This window comes from Equus przewalskii, chromosome 26 (genome assembly GCF_037783145.1).
Source record: "Equus przewalskii isolate Varuska chromosome 26, EquPr2, whole genome shotgun sequence".
In the NCBI taxonomy this organism is placed as follows: domain Eukaryota; kingdom Metazoa; phylum Chordata; class Mammalia; order Perissodactyla; family Equidae; genus Equus; species Equus przewalskii.
Genome location: NC_091856.1, coordinates 21,210,443 through 21,227,438, shown reverse-complemented (window position 1 = coordinate 21,227,438; position 16,996 = coordinate 21,210,443). Strand labels below are relative to the sequence as shown.

At 42.2% G+C, this 16,996-nt stretch overlaps 1 protein-coding gene across 7 annotated transcripts in view; it reads left to right on the top strand.

Annotated features, from left to right (window-relative positions):
- ASTN2 (astrotactin 2) overlaps positions 1-16,996 on the top strand; it is an 827,990-nt gene that overhangs the window by 324,828 nt on the left and 486,166 nt on the right. For all 7 annotated transcript variants that reach the window (XM_070596244.1, XM_070596246.1, XM_070596242.1 and 4 more), the window contains one exon: positions 137-283. In XM_070596244.1, the coding sequence (XP_070452345.1) occupies positions 137-283 (147 nt within the window). The remainder of the gene's footprint in view (positions 1-136; positions 284-16,996) is intronic.

Here is a 16,996-nt window from a genome sequence, read left to right as displayed (position 1 = left end):
GAGATGTCATTGCAAACACAGAGGTTGAGAACTAGGGTTTCTTTTGGCAGCTTCCCATTTGGAAAATAACAGGATTCCCGAATTCCATGCTCTCCCTGTTTCCTCACCTCATGGACTTATGTGTTTGTGTTATTAGGTTTGCTGAAAAGCCCAGTGAACAAGACGGCCCTGACGCTGATTGCTGTGAGCTCCTGCATCCTGGCCATGGTGTGTGGCAGTCAGATGTCCTGTCCACTCACGGTGAAGGTGACTCTGCATGTGCCTGAGCACTTCATTGCAGACGGTAAGAGCTAAGCATCGGAGATAGCCCACACCTACTCAGCACCTTGCTCCGCTCTCTGCTCGAAGGTCCTCCATGCACGGCCCCACCCCAAAATTATATTACCAAAAAAAAGGAGCAGCCAAAGGCCTTGTAAAAGACCCCTATCATTTAGAATTCTAGATTGTTTTAATGGAACTAAGATTGCTTTTATTCCATGGACAAGGATAAGATTTGTTAAGCGAAGGAAGAATTCAAATATGAGTGCAGAAAGATTGAGCTACTTCAGAGAAACTACTGTTTCTTATCATGCTTGTGCATTCTATTCCTACCTAAATATATCCCCCCCAAAAAATAGTATTTGCTAATTAAAAAAATATGACAGAGGAGATCGTCTGAGCTTTGTTGGAATTCCCTGAATGTCCTGGAGAATACTCATCTCTCATTCTCTGTAAATGTAGTTTACAAGTATGTTATATCCTACCATTTACTCTTCACCCAATTAATTTGAATTAATGAGACGCTGTAGTCACTATAATCATTCGCCAAGCATGGTCCAAGAAACTGATTAACGTGCTCGATATCTATTGCTAAAGTGCCCTCTAGAAAGTTGTTCCAGTTTATATTCTTGAGTGTGTGATATGATGGCGTCGTTTCTCCAAATGCTTGTCCAAACACTTGACATTACTATTTTTAACTGTATTGAGGTTATCATAAATACAATAAAGATGACATATTAAGCATGCAGCTTAATAAATTTTTATGTAAAAGTTCACCCAGATCGAACCAGAAAATGTTTCCAGCACTTTCAGCTTCCATATGTCCCCTCCCAGTAAATGCCCTCCCAGAGATAACCACCCTTCTGACATTTAGCACCATATTAGTACCGTTATTTTTTTTTAATCTTTTTCCAATTAGGTGTGTATTGAATGTTTTTGAGATCCTTAATTTGTATTTTTCAGCCTTATCTCAACGTAGCTCAATTTTATCTCCATTTTTTTTTGTTGTTGTTGAGGAAGATTAGCCTTGAACTAATGTCTGCTGCCAATCTTCCTCTTTTTGCTGAGGAAGACTGGCCCTGAGCTAACATCCATGCCCATCTTCCTCTACTTTATATGTGGGACACCTGCCATAGCATGGCTTGCCAAGCAGTGCCATGTCTGCACCCGGGATCCAAACCGACGAACCCCCGGACCGCCAAAGCAGAACCTGCGCACTTAATCACTGCGCCACCAGGCCGGCCCCTATCTCCGGTTTTTATGTTGCAATATTCAGAACTTAACATCAGTCCCCTCCGTATGTTCTTTCCAAAGTGGAACTTCCACCTCCTTTCTCTGAAAAATCCAGACTTCTATTAATGCATCCTATGATTTCTTCCGCTTCACTATAGGGAACTAACTCCAACTTGTTTTTCACTTAAATTGCAAATAAATTCAGTATGTCTCATCTTCTATACATTCAGTTGATTTTCTGACCTAAGCACAAGACTTTTGTTTTGTCCCCATCAAATCAAATGTGCCCATAGACAGGCAAACTTGTGAGTGTGAGATGACAGAGGGATGGCAGAGGGAGGCAGAAAGAACAAAATTTACAGATGCAGCTAGGCACCTGGGCTCATGGAGCCTGGAATTGGAAGAATTGCCAGAACCTGAATGTGGCTGGAATATGGGGATGGGAGAATAACAGTGATGAACTATGAGGTTGGAAAAACCAATAGGGCAAATTTTGACCACTGTTGAAGCCATGTGACCTTACCTTTTATCCTCGCCAGTCACTGCTATAGAATGTTAGTCTTTAGAGGCACATTCAAATTTTGAATATTTATTTTCATGCATGTAGAAATGGAGCACTAAAAGGCTAAGTGACATGCTGATGGTCATAGTAAAGAGTTTACTGGCTAAAAGCAGAGGCTATAGAATAATGCAACCATGAATTCAAATACTTGTGCTGTCATCTGCCACTTCTGTAGCCAAGTGGATGACTTACCTCTCTGAGCCTCAGTCTTTGCATCTGTGAAAAGGGAATGATAGTAATACCTATCTCATAGGATTAGTGTGAAGCCTGTGATTCCATATTTATCAGATTTTCAGATAGCACACATCTAGGAAATAACAAAATCAAGGGATCATACAGGAAAACTGCAAAACTTTTGTCATCTCTTGGAAGGATAGACAAAAATGTGGCCAATTAAAAGTTTCCCTTTCTTGATGGTCCCTATTCTGACCTGTATCATAAACTTAAAACTTTATAACTGCCTGTAGACTTGTCTGTTTCTTTCTCTTGCCTGGAATCTCTGTGAGGGCAGGAGTTGTGTCCTCTGGGAGGCATATTGCATCCCTAGTGACAAGCACACTGCTTGATCCATGATGGATGCTCAATAAATATGTGTTGAGTGAATGAGTGGAGCCTGAATTAAAGCAGATTTATGAATAGTTCTGCAGGATTCTCATCTAGATCTCTAAGCAGAAAGGAGAGACTGAGTCAAGGAGAGCTAAGGCAGAGAATTCATAGAGATCAGAGAAAATTTGGAAATAACCACAGAGTGTACAAGTGCTAAAGAAGTGATGGGTCAAACATGGCAGGTGACACTAGGAAGACCTAGCTGAGTGTCTCAGTCTTGAGGCATAATGGAACTCCCTTTGCCTACACGCAATAACATCTTGGTTAGGGATGTATCCTTTGAAATGTTACATGTTTAGGTTCAAATCTCAGTTCCATTGTTTAGTTGCTGTGAAATGTGGGAGGGTCAGTTAAACTTCCTGAGTCTCATTTTTCACATCTATAAAATGAGGATTATTTTGAAAAAAATTGAATGACATAATGTGTATAAAATACCAGTAGAGTATCTAAAACATTGTGCTTGCTCAATAAATAGCAGCTGTTTTTACTCTTATTCCTAAAATAATCCATTAAAGAAGAGACATCAGAAACTGGGACATGGCAGGACAAGAAGTATAAGAAACTAAATAGATGAGAGTAGCTATTCTCAGTTAGGAAAATAGAACAGGGAGCCCATTATATGCCATCCCCTGCTCCCATGAAAGTGACTCCCACTGGAAGACATTAACACTTGAAGATCCTCACTCTTCTGGGGATCAGCAAGAATCTTGAGAGCGGCTAATAGTTGAATTCAGGTGGATGGCTGTCTAGTAGTTATAGGCAAGCAGACCTCCCCCAGCATGATGCCAATGTCTCCTGAGGGTGTATAAGCTATGCACATTGCTCATTCCATTCCCCCACCCGCTCTCCAAAGTTATCTTTATTATCCCCATTTGACAGATAGGAAACTAGGATTTGAAAGGAGTAGAATCTAGTTTCTATAGGGGTGGAGCAGGATCTAACAAAGAGCACTTTATACGGTTTAGACTACCTCTGATTTCTGGAGATATGAGAGTGTAATGCAGAGAGGCAAGAGGAGAAGTCACGATGGTGCCTATTTTCCTGAACCCTCATCAGCACTTGGCATTAATATTTATAAATGTATTGAGATATAGCATAAATATAGTAAAAACAGTTTGCAAGTGTACAGTTCAATGATTTTTTAAGTGTATGTTTATATACCCAGATCATAATATAGGTCCCCACTTAAGGCCTCTGGTTGAGTTATAAACAACAACAACGTCATAATGAGGCCTATCAGGATGAGAGCAGCCTCCATCAAATGGGAGGGACTCCACTAAGACATGGCCACCCAGAGACCATGGCCAACACAGCTCTCATCTTTCTCATCTCCCTCCATGAACCTTAAGCTGCCAAATTGCAGCACTTTCTTAGTAGAGAGAGCTCTCAGCCTACCCTGTACTTTGGGCTCTCCATGGTGCTGAAGTATTGTAGGAGGCTGAGTACTGGGTCTGGTTTTCAGGAAGAAAATGAGTTCTGCGCATGTGTTACAACGTAGTTATACTTGATGATTACTGCCCATTATATGGAAAGGTCATCATGATATAGTACTTGTCCAGAGCCCAGCTAGCAAGAGCAATAAATACTGACACAGCCCCCATCCAAGCCCTTGGCAAATATCACCCCTTCCTTTGTGTAGACCTTCTCAAGGCTGCTAGTGACTTTTTGCCCTGCTAAGCACAAGCAAAGAGATGGACTAGGTTTGGGTCCAAACTTACTGAAATTAGTACTTTTTTTTCAGCTGTGGCCTAGAAGTTATCTGCATTTGAGTCATCTGGGCTGATGATCCCCAGAACTAGTGAATCAACTTCTCTACGAATGGAACCCAGTGTTAACATTCTTAACAAGAACTCTAGGTGATCCTTTAACAAAAGTTTGAGAGCTGCACCAATATCTCTATAAGTGTTACTTTGCTTCCATCTAACAGATATAATAACTCCTTGAGACCCCTTGGTGCGCTGATAAAGGGCTTTAGTTTCTTCCATCTTTAACTTTATCAATGTCATATTAAGGAGCTGCCTCATGGTCCAACTACAGTGGTTGCCCATAGCACTGAATACAATGTGAATGGTCCACTATGAGTTTTGTAACAAAGCAGCCATGATCGCCTGGATTTGGGCATCATCCAAATTGTCATGCAGGTAGCATTATTGATGCTTGGTTATTGGTTAATATTAAAAGCTCGTCTTAGTTGCGATGTTAGTTTGTGCATCCTTTGCGGCTTCCAATATAAGTCAGAATATATTCACCCAATATTCTGGCCCTATAGTGAGCCAGTAGAAGAGACAACTTTTAAAGGAATAAGTTGTCTAGACTAAGTGGGTGATATGGTTCCATCTGTTCTATTCTGTTGTTCTGGGATTTATGCTTTGAGAAGAGGAATGATGTATTGGAAGTCATCCAAAGGAGACGATTTGTAGTCAAGAGTTTGGAAAAACATTGTAGATACATAATGACCTCTTAAGGAAAGGATAGAGGAGAATATTTCTATAAAAAGAGTTGAAGGAACCTAGACAAAAAATGAACTTAATATTATTGAGCATGTCTGTTATAAATGGCAGTGTTCAAAACACTTTACATGGAGTTACTCATTCAATTGTCGCGGAAGAACTTATAGCATCCTTATTTTGCATACATGGAAAGTAGGTCTCAGAGATGTTAAGTGATTTGGCTAGATGAACACACAGAAGTGAAGCAAAGTATGAAAGCCCAAGTCTGTCTGAACCCTTGACCCAAGGTCCTGCCATGCCCCATGCTTACACAAAAATGACCGAGATAATTATTATTTGACTTGAAAAGGGAGTAGACTTGCTCTGGAAGTTCCCATAAAACAAAATTAGAGCTACATGGGTGATGAGGGTGGTCAGAGATGGGAGAATATTGAGCCTTAGTCTGAAAATGTCTTCACTTTCTAAGCTTCATCCTCATTATCTATAAAGTGGGCATAGTAGCACTACTTATCTCATAGAGTTATTGTGAAGAATAAATGAAATAATGCCCATACAGCTTTTAGCTCGGTACCTGAGACCTAGTAATGGCTCAATAAGTCATATAAATGTTAGTAGTTGTGATAATATTTTTTCAATATTAGAAAGGGGTCACTGCAAGGTAATGAGTTCCCAACGAGAAGGAATTTCCTAAGAATAGATGAATTATATTTTTATGAAGCCATAGAAGAAAAGTGAAGGAACATATTTGACTTGGGTACGAGATATTTTGACTCAGAGCCATTTTATCAGAGTATAAATTTTAAAAACACAACTTTTTAGAACTTTCAGGGTATGTTTGTTTATTCTATACTACTTGACCCTGTGTGTCACACATTCTTTGCCTGGGCTCAGAAATAGAGTGAGACTCAGGAATGGACGAAGACCAGGGATGTCTCTTGAATATTTTACTTGGCTAAATACACACACACATACACAAGCTTTTTCTTATGTTGATGCCCATTGCATCAAAATATCTATGCCAAAATGCCTATTTGTTAAGGTCAACTTAAATTGTTAGCATTGTTTTTTAGCCTATGACTGAGGAACTTAGGGTCTGAGCATTCTTTACTAGCCTATGAAATCAAGTGGAAATGTTCATCATTAGGATGGTTCATTAATATGCCACACATGTAGCTGCTTTTGAACACAAAATTGTATACAATGAATCTTGGTCTACATTTATTTGCCTCCACCCCTACTTCATGTCTTTCAACCCAGTAGAGTATGCTGATGTGTGGCTTTGTGCCTTTAATGAGGAATGAGGTTCCTAATTGACTTCAGAGCTGGTTTGTGGTGATTTGAATACATGGGAGGAGCATTTTTAATTCTTGGAAGTAAAATTACACCACATCGAAGGTGGCGGCCTAGTCAGAAACTGCTAGGCCACTCATCTGAAAAGAGGACTTCTTTGGCCATCCTGCTCTCTGAAATCATCTGGGGCTTTGTTTTAAGATGTTCAGTTGATCGCAGACCTTTGAGCACCACGGAAAGTGTTCAGATATAAAAGTGCTCTACATGTTGGCCTCTGAATTTTCCTTAACTCCTTCGCACACACTTAATGCTGTTTAGGCACATAGGCTGTCTTGTGTTGTATCTACCTCCTCTATACATTTACTTAAACATTGCTCTCCACTAGAAGTACCCTTCCTAATTTCCATATATTGCAAACCTAGCTGTCTCTAAGGCCTGACTTAATTTTATCCTTCCTCTAGAAAGCCTTCTTTAAAAAAAAGAAAAACCCAAACTTCTTTGAAGAAAACTCTAGTCAGAAATAATCTCTCCCCCCTTGAAAATTACTTAGAACTGTATTTGTGCCTTTAAAATAACCTTACAGTCTACTTTGCATCACTGTTATACATGTGTCATTGGAACAACTGCCTCCTGCATTAAATCTAGCCCCCCTCCTGTCATTTCTCAATGCTGCAAAGAGGGTGATTTTTTAAAATGAAAAACCTCAACGTGTCGTATCTTCCCATAAAACTGTTCAAGTACTTCTTATTGTACTTGTTTTAAGACTGAATTTCTTGTAAGTCTCTGCAAGATCAGGCCCCTGCTTGCCTCTCCAGCCTCATCTCATGCCAACTCTCTCTACATTGGTTCCTTAAATATCCTTGGCTGCCTCTTGCCTCAGGGCCTTTGCACATGTTGTTCTCACTGCCTGAAAATTTCTCCCCACCTCCTCAGTTTCTCCTGGACAAATTCCATTTACCCTACAGTGGCTGACCTCCGTTTTTCATATTCCAGCTTCTGTTAGATCTCTTACTTGTCATTCTCCTCAAGCCCTGATCTATTCCTTGACTGCACTTATTTCAATTTGTAATTATATACTTATCTAGTTAATGTTGGGCTCTCCGACTCGGTTGTAAACTCCATAAGCATAGAGATTATATTTGTTTGTTTTGCACATTACATTCAGCACCTGGGACAGCGTCCAAAACAGAGTTGGTGCTCCAAAAGAGCATTGATTGAATGGAAAAAAGAAGAAGAAGAAATTATTCCAATAGCTGGATTTGACTTTCCTCAAGGGCAAGGGCCAAACCTTATTCGTGTCCTGACCTATTGTGATGTCTAAAAGGGGTTCTGACTAAGTAGACATGTAATAAATTATGTCTGTGAAACAAATGAAGGGAAACAGGGCAGAGAGGTGGACTCAGATGCCCTAAGGAGATGTACTCTGGGGAATGACACTGCAAGAAATCTGAGGCTACTTCCTTTCCTATGATTGACTTCACTCCCAAAGGTTTTTGTTCCAATCTCCAATGATGAGAAACTCCAATCAGACTCACCTTTCTCCCCCCACCCCAACACCAAAATGAAACAAGCTTTATCCCAGGGCCCAGGAAGAGAGGAAAATATAAATTGAGCTGAGATTCAGGACACCCAGGGGGGAGGTGGCTATGAAATACCAATAAACCATATTAATATGCTTAAATCAGGAAGAAGAGGTTGAACTCCAACCCAGATTTAATAACTATATGTGAGAGAGTGCCAGGAGAAGGCAAGGCTCGTTTTCAGTCAGAATTAAAATGAGATCTGTAATGAAACTGGTAATATAATTATAAACTGTGAAAACTTTTTCCCCTTCTCCCTCCTCTTATCCTTAATGGGCAACTTGCTCAGCAGTGGCCTGGAGCTGATGCTGAGAGGTTTGGATACCCCCTAGAGTGGGATCCATTTTTTTTTCTAAAACCTCTTCATTAGGAAATCTAAATCCATGAAACCATGGAAGGAAAAAATGCTCAAGCCATTTCTTCCTTAAATAATAACCGATCTCCCAGGTTAAAAGTGACAAGGGGCTGGAGAGAGAAGAAACTCTAGAAAACCATTCTAAGCAGGTGAACATGTTCAATCTTTTAAAGATATCACAACAGCCAGTTGGTTTGGGATTTTTAATGACACTCTGAGCTAAGATGTTAGCTTGGCTTCCAACCAGGATGAATTGTTACTAATTTCCCTTCTTAACAAAAGGGATAACTGAGTTTGACGTCCAAATTTGGAGACTAATTTCTGTGTTTTGATAGCAGATTGAGTCCAAAAATATGTTCCTAGGAACTGGGGGCAGAGGATGGTTGAAAGGGGTAGGGAAATTTAATTGCTTCTCATTTATAATTCCATTCTGCTGCTGTGAGCAAAAGTCACTTTGGCTTTTTGACTGGGAAGGGAGAGTGATGGATAGGAGCTTTGGTGAGATAGAGCTTGAGATTATAGAGTTAGATGGTCTTTCCTTATTGGCTTGATGCTTGCAAAGTGGTGGAGGGTTAGGGCAGTGGTGTGGTGCTGGGAGAGGGAAAGTAACATGGCACAGAGGTTATGTGCTTTGATTTCTGGCCCAGGAGATGTGAGTTCTACTCTCAGTTCTTCTGCTTTCTAGTTTTGTGACCTTGGGTATATTAATTCATCCCTGCAAGCCCCAGCTTCCTCATCCAAAAGCAGTGCTGATACTCCCTGCCTCCAATGGGTGTTAGTGGGCTGATGAAAGTGGAAGCACGTGACCAAGTGTGAGAGTAGGTCTGATTATGAGAATACTGCACTTTTTCCTTTATGCTTGTTCATAGCTTTATTATTTATAAAGACAATAAAGACATTGGAAAGGGGTCTTAGTGGGTACAGCCAGGTAGGTAGAAGGTACAGTTTTAGGGAGGCTTAGCTTAACCAGAAGGAATAGATTAAATAGTTAAAAATTCGTTAATAATAACATCACTCCCTTCTTTATATATAGTGCAGTTTTCTTCCCTTCCTTCCTCCCTCCCTTCTTGTGGTCAACACATATTGTGCATCACGTCTGTGGCATGCTCAGATGTTAGGGATGCAGAGATGGATAAAACACAATCTCTGGCCTACCTCAGTTTGGTGGTAGTGAGAAACACCCAAGAAATGAAATATGAAATGCAGTATGTTGGAAGTCATACTAGGGGTTGTCCTGGGTACTATGGGAACATACAGGAGGGGCAGCCAAGTACCCCAAGCTGTAGATGGGGAGTGGAGCTAAGGAGAGGATGTCTTGAGGAGGTACTACCTAGGCTGGGCCTTAGAGCCATTGATTTTACCTGGAGGTGGGTGATGGATGACGGCTTCCCAGAGGGCTCATGGACACTTTTCACTGCATTCACATAGACCCTGCTATTCAAGCCTTCCCATGATTGTGATAATAACACCACTAATTGGTAACATTTACAGAATATTACTGAGTCCCAGGCCCTGTGTTAATTGCCTTGCAAAGTATGACCTTATTTAATTCTATTATCTCATGAAGTAGTTTCAGGCATTATCCTCCTTTTAAATTTAAGGAAAACCAAAGCTGAAGGGGTTTATATGACCACCTCAACAACACACAGGCAGGAAAGGGTTGAGCAGAATTTATTTCAATAGTGGCCACAGAATCTGGCACACAGAGAATCCAGTGATGAAGATCAGGTTTTAGCTCTGCCACAAATTGACCATGACTCTGGCGCGTCTCTACTTCTCCAGGTCTCAATTTCCTCATTGTGAAATGTGGAATGGAGCAAGATGGTACTTAAAATTCTTCCCTGGCCTAGCATTCTAAAAGTAGGATGAGAAATCCTGAGGTTCAGAGTCCCCCTTTACTCATTCCACTAGGTACATGACCTTCGGAGTCTTTATGCAACCATCCCATTAATGTCCCCAGTCTTCTCTCTTCTGACTCAGGTTTGGGCCAGTCTGAGGCCAGGGAGACCCCTGAGCAAGGATCTTGGGAGCAGAGGCACCAGAGCAAACCTTTCCCAGCTGACAAGTTGCCATTTGAAGAAAGCTTAGAAGGATCACAGCCAAGCTTGTGCAGGGACTGTGGGCTCCCCAGGCTGCTGGGATGAATAAGGGGCTGGTGGAGAACCAGGCCATAGTGGAAAAGATGCTTTCCATCTCTAGCCTCCAGCTTCAACTGCCAAGGGACCTTGAACATTTCAGATGTCAGCAAGACTATGGGAGGGGGAGGATGCATCATATTCAGAGGGGAAATGATGAGAAGAGAGGAAGAGTTAAAACCTGCATATCCCTCCCGCCTCTCCACCCCACCCTCCCTGAGCCCTGATGCCCAGCAGAGCCTAGCTGTTTGGCCTTCCTCCTCAGCCTCCCCTCTTGATTATATAAGCCAAATATTTCTGCAGCTGCACAGCCTTGGGTTTGGGGGCAACTTCTGACAACTTTCTGAACCTCTGCTAAAGGCCTGGGAATCTCACACTCAGCTGCAGTCATCCCCAGAGCCCGCACCACTCCTGACTCTTCCATGTATTCCCTCCTCTGCTTTCACCCTGTTCCCATTTGAGCTTTGTCGGTGAGTCCATACATTAAGATTTCAGCTGACACTGCTGAGCATCTGCTCTGGGCCAGGACTCACACTCTACGACAAACTCAGACACAATCAGCACTAAAGACACGTGAGGTTAGGGAACCAGAAAACCTCAGGTTCAAGTCCGCACTCCTCCACTTACTAACTGTGGAGCTTGGATGAATCCGCTCACTTCTTTGAACTATCCCTTTCACCATCTGTAAAAGTGAAGCTCTTAGCCCCTGCTTCCCAGGGTGGTGAAGAGGATGAAGTGGAGAGTTACATAAAAATATCCCATAACAGGTGTTCAGTAAATGCTAATCATGCCCTCAAAGGGATTACCCATATTGCTTCAAGTGACAGGATAGCTATAAAGCAAAAGACTAAAATAGAAGGCAGATCACAATCTGGACCATGTGGGCATATGGACAAGAGTCAGCAAGGTTGCCAGGGAAGCCTGGAGTGTTTTCTGCTCGACAGATCTGGGTAAAGCTTTAGGGAACAAGAGGATTGTCTCGTTGGAGGAAGCTAGGTGGGCATGGATTTGGAGTGAGCGTGTGTGTTCCGTTGGAGATGGCGAGAGAGAGTAAGGACCAGAGGGGTGCTCTTCCAAGCAAAGAACAGCATGAGCAACGGTACGGCAGGAGCAGATAGCATGCAGAGCAGCTGGGGCTCCATGGGGAGTGAACGGGAGTAATGGGAGGAGCAGACAGGAAGAGCAGGTGTTTATGTCTTGGACTTTTAGGATGAAAATGTTTGGGGTCGTGGAATCACTGAAGGATTTCTAGCAAGGGGGGTGTAGAGCTCTCAGTTGTTCTTATAAAAGGCAATGCAAGATGATAATTAAGAGATCAAGCTGTAAAGTTAAACACATCTGGGTTCAAATGCTGGCTCTATAAATTCATAGCTATTTGATCTTACAAATCACTTAACCCTTCTGGCTTGTTCTTTAATCTGTAGAGTGAGCATAGTAATAATAGCTTTCTCGTAAGAAAATTAAATGAGATAATATCTGTCAAGTATTTAGTAGAATGTTTGGCAAACAGGAAGCAGTCAGTAATATTAGTTTTTATTGACATCATCATCATCATCATCATCACCCTCAAGTTCTAAGTTAGGTCTCCCTGTTAAATGGTCCTCAACTTTTCTTTTCTGCATTCAGCACTTTTACAGTTGCTTATTCGATGTCTAATTTGGCTAAGAGGCTGGGCTGTAGGATCACACTCCATGAGTTCAGTACCTGGCTCTGATGTTTCCTAGTTGTGTAGCCTTGACCTACTTATTTCATCTCTTAAGTCTCTGTTTGCTCATCTGTGAGATGGGATGATAACAGTAAACCACGTCAAACGGCAATTGAATGACTGCCTATGAAGCACTTCGTAAGCACGCAGCATATAGCCAACACTCAGCAAACAATAGCTACTGCTCATGCTGCTTAAGTCCCATAAGGGCAGAGACTGTACTAGCTGTCTTGTTCCTGTGCAATCTCCAGTACACAGTCGGTGTCCAATAAAGATTTGTGGACTGCCTGGCCATGGTATAGAAGGTAAGTTTGAGGGGTCAAGGCCAATGGTAAGGAACCTAGGAAGGGGCTGTTACATTAGGTCGATGTGCTAATGTCCGAACAAGGGCATTAGAAGTGAGAGTGAAGATCAGGGAGTTCCTGTAGAGCTAGAACCAAGGAAACTTATCAATTAATTACAAGGAGGAACCAAGGTGGACAAGGAATCAGAGACTCATTGGTGTCTGCCTCCTGGGATCCCTTAGAGGTTGGAGACATCAGACATCAAAATAAGAATGTTCTTTGCCAAGCTGTGAAGTGTGGTGGTTAAGACCATGAACACCAAGGACAGCATACATGGGTTCATATCCTAATTCTACCTTCCCCAAGGTGCAGCTTCAGCTTCTGAAAAACGGGGATGCCCATGTGCTGGGAATCAGTCTGTGATTGTGAGGCTTAAACGGTTCTTAAATGCAGGAGGCTGGCCCATGGTAAACTCACTCAAGGGCTAGCTATTATTACTATTCTACTCCTGTGCACCAAGTTTTCTATGTGAGATCAGGAATCAGATACCCACCTCTTGGCCACACTTGTAGAAAAAAAGGAAAGAAGTGCAAGCAACTTTGAAGAGCACACAGTGGTAGGACCTTCAGAAATCCTGCCTGGATGAAAATTATTAGTAAGAGATGTCATTGTGTTCTGTGAGCCAAATTAATTCACCAGATCTCTGAAGGCTGCTCTCCTGAAAGTTTGAATCGTTCGAGTAATATTTCAGGTGATGTCTCACCGCAGTATTCAGACCAGGCTGCAGGAAGGAGAGATTGATCAGTCCCCGGCTCCCACACAGGTGCTGACATGACCCGTGAATGTGAAGGCTCCGGAGGTGGCCATTTCCTGCAAAGACTCAAATGCAGCATTAATGTGCTGGGCACAGGACCTGCCACGGATGCAGAGGCCTGAACGGGGGCCCAGGGGCCCAGTGATCGGAGCTGGTGTCAAATTTGAAATATAGAATCAATTAAAAATGGCAGCTTCTGCCACCTCAAGAGGGAGAACGTGGCTACAGGGCTGAGGGCACACTGTGGGCATGTTGCAAAGTAGCTAGCTTGGCAATATTCTGAATTGTGGAATGGTAGAGCCGGGAAATATTTGTAGCCTTATCTTTGCACATTTCCCATCTCTCTTGCACTCTAGCCGAACAAAATGGCTGTTTCCTGAAAGGCCATGTTCTCTTTTTGTTCCTTTAGAAAGCTTCCTCTCCTTTCGCCTAATCCTCATTTCCGCTCAGTCCACCTAGCTGCTGGCTTCTGGTGCTTCGACATTCAGCTTAGATGTGGCTGCTCTGACTTTGAAGAGGAGGCGGCGGCCCCTGTTCTGTGCTCCCAAAGCTCCCTGTTTCACCTTCATCACAACCCTGATGATGCTCCATTATATCTCTGTCTGGTTATCACTCGACTGAACCATAAACAACTTTCAGGAAAGGACTCTCTTCCACATTTACAGCCTCCCCGTTTTGTCACAGTATTCAACATAGAGTGGGAACCTCGTATATTTAGATCCACTCCCCATCAAGACATAAAAATGCAACCTCAAAACACCAGTCTGACACGTTTAATATTGTTACTGTGATTATGATCCCTATTGCAACTTTATTTTGAAATCAAAAATTGAGTCACAATATCTAACAATGAAATGGACTCTTTAACACCCATCTCAAGCCCAAGAAACATAAGCTGCATTGCTTCCAGAGCTACATTAGGAAGAGAATGGGAGATGAAGAAGATAATTCTCGCTGAGGTAGGTCTCAAAGGATGTTTTGGCAAAAGTAGAGGTAGCGTTGAACATTAAGGAGCGGTTAGACTTGGACAGATTCATCCTCCGCCTCAAAGAATTTGTTTGAGGATAGGATGAAACTGGTTTGTGCAAAAGAGAATTGTTCTCAGCTTCTGCCCTCTTCCTGATCAACGTGCTGAGTCAGCCCTCAGCAGCACCCAGTGCCACCGCCTCCCCATGCTCACGCCCCCGTTAGGATCCATCTATACGGCAAGCACCTACTTACGGAATATTGCCTATTCTGAGAGCAACGTGAGGACAGCAAGTTGGCATTGGAGCCTGCAGTCGTTTTCTCAGTCTCCATCCTTCTTCCCTCCCAGGATCACGCTCACTAGTAGAACCCAAATCAATGTAATATTAGATAATTATAGAAATATCAGCTAAAAGTCATCACGTGCCTCTGATGTGGCAGGAGTGTACTCAAGTGCTTTACCTACAAAGTTTTATTTAGTCTTTCCAGAACTTATTTACTCATTGAATAAATATTTATTTCACGTTCCTTATATGTCCTGGAGCAGTAGAGATGCTGTCCCAAAAAAGACATTATGAAGGCCCCTCCCTTTATAATGTTTTCATTCTCGGCAGGAGACAGACACCAAAGTAAATGAGCAGATAATAGAGTAGATCGTGGCAATGAAATAAGTGAGTGCTGCTTTTAAAATAATTAAAATGGTGTAAAATAGTTAAACCAAAGAGGAGAGTTGGGATGTCATGCTCAGATATAGTGGTCAGAGAAGACCTCTCTGAGACTCAGAGAGCAAAGGAGGAAAGTGTGTTCCAGGCAGAGGGAACAGCGTTTCAATGCCACTGGAGTGATGGAGAAGCTGGAGCAGGGTGGGCATGGTTGGGGCAGACTGAGTGAGGTAGGGTTGCAGAGGTGAGCAGGAACCAGATCTTTTCTAGAAAAGGTATTCTTGTTGCCTTCCCATCGGAAGGGAAACTGATCCTCAGAGCAAAGTAGGGCTCTCATGAACTTCCCTTTGTTCAGGGACATTTGCTGCCTGCCTCAACTTTGTGTGTTTAAGCTGAGCTGGGCCACTCCACTCCTGGCCAGTTAACACTCATGATAAGTTTCAGCATCCCAGCTCTGCTTACTTCTCCCCCTGACTTCTCTCTTCTCCCCTCATTTTTTGCCCCCAGCTCATTTCCTGTATCTTCCTGGCTCCTGATATAATTTTTGCTTCTTTTCCTCTGCCTGTCTCCATGCTGTGCTTAGACGCAGGGTCAGATTGACTTCTCTCTGGGAACCACTTCTATGCTCTTTCTCAGACGCAGCCCCACTGCCCATTCTAATTTCATCTGATGGCACCCCAAAACCAGCTCATTTAACAATCCTGGCAGCCAGTCCCCATTTCCCAGCCCACACTTGTCGGCTTATTATTTGAGGCCTATAATTTGAGGGGGATTAGAATTTTACTAAGCAAACTGAGTATTTGAAATTTCAAAGGACAAACACATTGGTAAGGTGGAATTTCAGGCAGTGGGTGGTAATTATTTTGTAAAAGGAATTTGCCCCCCATCCGCTTGTTTAAGTCTAGATTTCAAAATCAGTGTCATTCTCTGTTGCCAAAAGGAAAGATGCCACTTGGGGAATCTCAGGGCATTTTCCCATAATGGAAATGAGAAAGTCAAAAAGAAACACACCAGCAAATAAGGTTCTGTTTTGCCCTGGGATACTGTTCATGATTATTCCTCAGACATGATCTTTAATTGTTTTATCTAAAGAGTATGCATCTTCTTTCCTCTGACTGTCTCTTCATAGAGGCTTGTGAATTGGATCCAGCTATTAGCAGCACTTACTAATTTCCTCTGAGTCTTGCTGGCTGAAGCGCCTGGCTTGGAACAACTTTTAATTTTGTTTTTAATTAAATTTCAGTTGTTTCAAATCACTCACTTTTAATGTCATTTCTCTGCAGCCCTCAGAAGCAACAGGAGCTGTGCGTTTAAGCGCACACACAATCTGATGTGTGTGTCCCCATGACGGGGCTGAAGACTGACTCCTGGCTGGGGTCCAGAGCAAGAGCAGGCAATTAAGAAAATAGAAATGAGTCACAGAATGAGCTTTTGTTTACACTGTTACATCCAAAGCTATTATGTTGCTTAAGCAGGAGTCTTGGTTATTGTGTTTGTTTTTGCCAAACTGTATTTGAACAAGACAACCTTCCCTTGTATTTCACAATAGGATTATCAAATACATGTAGGTAAAAATAATATAAGAATAGCTAACACTTATTAAGCATTTATTACGTGCCAGGTACTGTTTTAAACACTTTACACGTATTACCTCCTTTACATTAAAAGTGAGTAATTTGAAACAATGCAATCTAATTTACATGTATTACCTCCCCCATTCCTGTGAGCTTATTATCCATAGTTTTAAAGCTGAGAAACCAAGGCCCGTTGAACTGGGTCATCATCACTTGGTTAGTTCGTGGCATGGCCAGAATGTGAATTCAGGTGTCCTGCCCCCTTATTCCTGCTCTTAAACACTGCACTCGACTCTCTCTCCATAAAAGGACAGAAGAGCCTCATCATCCAAATGAATTTAACCACAAAAAATCTAGAAAATTGACTAGTTCTCTGCATAAGTGAAATTATGTTAGTTTACTTTGGGGTTTTTATGCGCCCTCTGCTAATGCCCGTTCCTGTTGTGTAAACTGTGAAACTGCACCATGGGGTTTGGTTCAGATTCACAGAATCACGGTGTGGCTATTTAACTGTGCTCTTTC